This window comes from Antrostomus carolinensis, unplaced genomic scaffold (genome assembly GCF_000700745.2).
Source record: "Antrostomus carolinensis isolate BGI_N321 unplaced genomic scaffold, ASM70074v2 scaffold33805, whole genome shotgun sequence".
Lineage (NCBI taxonomy): Eukaryota > Metazoa > Chordata > Aves > Caprimulgiformes > Caprimulgidae > Antrostomus > Antrostomus carolinensis.
In genome coordinates, this window is record NW_010314921.1 from 1 (window position 1) to 5237 (window position 5237).

Genomic DNA, 5237 nt, shown 5'->3' on the forward strand with positions numbered 1-5237 from the left:
CCATCCCCAAAAACAACACACAGATACAAACCAAGGTTTCATTTGGGCTCTTATCAGCCAATTTGGCTTATTTTCAACTTGCAGAAATAAAAACCTTTTATTATTATTATTATTATTTCTTTTTTTCTAGCTTAGTTAAATTAAAGCCTTTTTTATTTTTTAATATATTTTTCTTTTGCCCTTTTTTAACTTGTTTTCATACCAAGCTTTGCTCTTTGTTGGATGAGGATTTGCCATCTTCATCAACCACCCCTAAGAAAGGTGTTTTATCTCTGACTTAAAGATTATTTTACAGAAATATATTAAAAAGAAGTTTTAGTGTTTTATTGTGAAATGATATTGTGTCAGTAAAGCCGTGGTTCAGTGAAAAATAAATACAACTCACCCTCCAAAAACCAGAGTGTTTAGTAGTCAGCGGAGTTCCTGTGGATGACTTAAGCTCGTAAGTAATCCTAGAATTACTCCAAATTAGTATAAAACTTGTAAATATTATATTCTTCTTGTAATAACTGCTTATTAGTTTGGATTAATTTTTTTTTTAATGATTCCATTGCATATAAGGCAGCTAATAATTTTTAATCTCTTCATTTGCTTTCCTTGCAGCAGGCCACAGCAAGTTTGTGTCGGCGAGAAGCGCAGCCTGCAGAGTGATTGTCCACCTGGACTTGGACTGCTTCTATGCACAAGTCGAAATGATCCGTAACCCTGAGTTAAGAGACAAGCCTTTAGGTATGTGTTTGCTGTTTAATTTCGGGATTTTATGGGTATTTAGGCAGAAGAAACTTAAGGACGTGAAGAAATTAAAGACGTGCTTGTGTGGTGAGATACAGTCACATCGGAGTTGTAACAACATCCAGAGCGAGCAAGGTGCAGTCTAGACTCCATGTAGCTCTGACTACATGATTAATAAATCCTCTTGAGCACAAGTACAGGCACTTCCTGATGTGTCTGTGCAGTTCTGGGGGTAGAAGCTCATTTATAATTGTGCTGGTGGCACTGGGAGCACTGGGCTGGCAGCCGCTCGCTCACTGCCCCCACCCAGGGGATAGGGGAGAGAATTGGGGGGCGAGGGGAAGGAGACTCGTAGGGGAGAGAAGAACCATATAATCATGGAAATGAAATAAAACTTAAAATAATAATGATATTAAAATACTAATGATTATAATAATAGTAATAAAATATGCAAATGAGTGACACCCAGTGCCATTGCTCACCACCCGCCCACCAAGCCCGGCCCGTTCCCAGATCACGATCCCGCAGGAGCCACAATCCCGACCCGAAACCGCAATCCCGGGAGAGCCAGAGCCCGAGCCAAAGCCAGAGAGAGCAAGAGAGGAAGAGCCCCTCATGGATCTCCTGCCCATGGGGGACAGGAGATGGAACAGCCCCTTGGCAGAGCCCAATGCCCATGGAGCTGAGTCAGGTCAATATTCCTCAATATTCCAGATCAGCAAAACACAAAGTCCTTCAACTTCCAGTGAGAACTGAAAACATCGGTGTGTGATCCTAAAAAGACACAAAATTAAGAGCAATATTACAATGGGAAAAAAATATCAATACGGTTTTAAAATATTCTTACTGTCCAGTAATTTAAATTGAGAGATCTGTCCTCATAATCTTGTAAAATCCGACTGTTTTGTTGGTTTGTTTGTTTAATGATGTTGTGTTCTGATCAAAGCATTTGCTTCCCAGTCTGTGCAGTGACGTGAAACTACTGTCATCTTCTATAAAGTACCAAGAAACGTACACTTTAAAAAATAAACCCATTTAATTTTTGGTTTTTAGGTGTGCAACAGAAATCCATCGTCGTCACCTCAAACTATGAAGCCAGAAAACTTGGAGTTAAGAAACTGATGTCTGTCAAGGATGCTAAAGAGAAGTGTCCTCAGCTGATACTGGTTAATGGAGAAGATCTAACTCCGTACAGGGAAATGTCCTACAAAGTTACAGGTACAAAATTCATCATTTTTTCACTAGAGGATAAACAGTTTCTGTTAAAAATCTACGTGCATCTGCAATAATACACGACATCTTCCTGCTCTACAAGTTCTGAGTAGAATGAGCCTCCTACCGTGGTGATAACATCACATCCAACATCAATATTTCATTTAAAAAGTGATCAGTGCTGGTTGCAACCTGCGTCAGGCATTATTAATTATCATCCTGATAATTGATATTTAATTTATATTACAGAATCTATATGCTGCAGTAGGATTATCTCCATGTAGTTCTTAATGATTTATTTTCACTTCGATACCAATCTCAGGAATATATTTCCACATGTGAAGTGATGGAGGACAAAATGGTGAAGCCTTTGAGTGGGTGAACTTCTCTAATTAATCTCTTAATTAAATAATATGCCAGGATGGGCATTGATTACTGCTTTTCTCATTAGCAGGTGAAATAATAATAATAATAATAATAATAATAATAATAATAATAAAGGGAATAATAATAATAATAATAATAATAATAATAAAGGGAAACAGATTTCCTTCCAGTATTGCAGAGATCAAGACATTTTTAATTTCCTAAAGAAATTTCTTCACAAAGAAATGAGGAAAGAAAGAAGAGATTTGAGGAGGGGGGTAAAAAGCAGATGCCAGAGGTAGTTGTGAGATGAAGAAATATTCCTCTTCTTCACCTTTGCTAAAATAAATCCCTTAGGATTTTATCTGGGAGAGAATACGGTTTCTCTTCGTGCAAACATCCTACTTGAGTGGGAAATCAGTTTTCATCCAGCCATGAAAACCTCAGAGTATTAATTGTGTGTGTATTACCCTCGAGTATCTTTCCCTCCTAGAATTGTTGGGGGAATTTTGTCCGTTGGTGGAAAGACTTGGATTTGATGAGAATTTTGTGGATGTCACAGAGATTGTAGAGAAAAGATTAAACCAGCTCCAGCAAAGCGGATGTTGCAGTGTCTGTGTGTCTGGCCATGTCTACAACCACCAAGGTGAGTTAAATATTCTTTAGGTTGATAAATCCAGGAAATATTTCTGGAAATCATAGAATCATGGAATGGGTTGGGTGGGAAGGGACCTTCAAGCTCATCCAGTTCCAACCCCTCTGCCAGCAGCAGGGACACCTTCCACTAGACCAGGTTGCTCAAAGCCTCATCCAACCTGGCCACAAACACTTCCAGGGAGGAGCAGCCACAGCTTCTCTGCCCAACCTGGGACACTGGCTCACCACCCTCACACCAAACAATTTCTTCCTCACATCTCAGCTCCATCTCCCCTCTGACACTTTCAAGCCATCACCCCTTGTTCTCTCACTCCCTGCCCTTGGCCAAAGTCCCTCCCCAGCCTTCCTGGAGCCCCTTCAGGTACTGGGAGGCCACTAGAAGGTCTCCCTGGAGCCTTCTCTTCTCCAGACTGAACAGCCCCAACTCTCTCAGCCTGTCCTCACAGCAGAGCTGCTCCAGCTCTCGCATCATCCTGGTGGCCTCCTCTGGAATAAAATCAGTATAAAGTATCTGTCTGCTTCAAAATATCCTCCAGAGCTGAATAACTGGGAACTTTTCTTGCTCTGCACATGGTTTCTGTGTTTGAGAGCAGACATACCACAAATGTGAATCAGCATTCCAGTTAGATGGGACAAAAAACACATTTTTGTGGTAGATAAATGATTTGGGAGACCAGATTTTCACTGTCTTTCATTTTTTTTCCCTTTAAAGTACTTTTACTGTAGGAAGACTTACAATCTTATTTGAGTTTTGTTGTTCAGTGAGACATTTGGTTTTGTTGAATGTCGTCATCAATTGGGAAAATGGAATCAGGTTTTTTAAACAAATTAAAAAATGAAAACAACAGTAAATTTTTACTGTAGCCCTTGGGTCAGGAGCAGACTCACTGAGACTGAAGTAGCTCACTGAGCTGCTTCGTACATCGTCACAGGGCTTGGGTTCAGCTGGGATTTGGTAGCAGAAGAACGTTGATCACACACCGATGTTTGCAGTTCTCACTGGAAGTTGAAGGACTTTGTGTTTTGCTGATCTGGAATATTGAGGAATATTGACCTGACTCAGCTCCATGGGCATTGGGCTCTGCCAAGGGGCTGTTCCATCTCCTGTCCCCCATGGGCAGGAGATCCATGAGGGGCTCTTCCTCTCTTGCTCTCTGGCTTTGGCTCAGGCTCTGGCTCTCCTGGGATTTCTCTCCCCCTACGAGTCTCCATCCCCTTTTAGGTAAGAATTTTAATTTCTTTTATTTTTATTTAATTTATTTTCAGACTTTACATACTGAAAAAATGGATCTTTTCCTTTTCAGCTGTCAATTTGTCTGATCCAACACACCTAAGATTAGTTCTCGGATCTCAGATCGCTGAAGAATTCAGGGAAGCCATATTCACCAGGCTGGGCCTCACAGGTTGTGCTGGAGTGGCCTCTAATAAATTAATGTCAAAACTGGTGTCTGGGATATTTAAACCAAATCAGCAAACACTTCTTCTGCCTGAAAGTTGTCAAGATCTAATCCGTAGCCTTGAGCACATCCAGAAAGTGCCTGGTAAGTGAGTGAGGACAGTGGTGGGAGTGAAGGTGGAGAGAATATCGACAGCTCGTTAGGGTGGTAAGAAAAAAATCCTGGAAAAATGAAAGTTGTGATAATTTGTAAATCTCTAGTTCCTGCAGGAGGGCAGCGGGGTGTGCAGGTGCCTTCTCTTTGGTTTTGTGGTGAGGGGTGTCCCTCAGGGGTCAGTTTTGGGACTGAAGCTCTTCAACATCTTTATCAGTGACCTGGAGGGTGGGATCGAGGGCACCCTCAGCACGTTTGCTGGTGGCACCGAGCTGAGTGGTGCGGCTGATACACGCTGGAGGGACAGGATGGCATCCAGAGGGACCTGGACAGGCTGGAGAGGTGGGACCATGAGAACCTCATGAGGTCCAACTCATGGAGAGCAGCCCTGCTGAGAAGGACTTGGGGGTCCTGGGGGACAAGAAGCTGGACATGAGCCAGCAGCGTGTGACTGCAGCCCAGGAGCCCAACTGTGTCCTGGGCGGCATCGACAGAGGGGTGGCAGCAGGTGAGGGAGGGGATTGTCCCCCTCTGCTCTGCCCTGGTGAGGCCCCACCTGGAGTGTTGTGTCCTCCAGCACAAGGAAGATGTGGAGCTGTTGGAGCGGGGCCAGAGGAGAGCCAGGAAGATGATCCGAGGGCTGGAGCACCTCTCTGCTGAGGAAAGGTTGAGGGAGCTGGGCTTGTTGAGCTTGGAGAAGAGAAGGCTCCAGGGAGACCT

General features: G+C 43.0%; 1 protein-coding gene across 1 annotated transcript in view; it reads left to right on the forward strand.

The window, feature by feature from the left end:
* Positions 1 to 611: 611 nt before the first annotated feature.
* Positions 612 to 5237, forward strand: part of POLI (DNA polymerase iota) — a gene marked incomplete at its 3' end in the record, with an annotated part of 8516 nt that continues 3890 nt past the window's right edge. The window contains exons 1-4 of the mRNA XM_010167807.2: positions 612 to 729; positions 1786 to 1950; positions 2804 to 2956; positions 4272 to 4508. Of these exons, the coding sequence (XP_010166109.2) occupies positions 693 to 729; positions 1786 to 1950; positions 2804 to 2956; positions 4272 to 4508 (592 nt within the window). The remainder of the gene's footprint in view (positions 730 to 1785; positions 1951 to 2803; positions 2957 to 4271; positions 4509 to 5237) is intronic.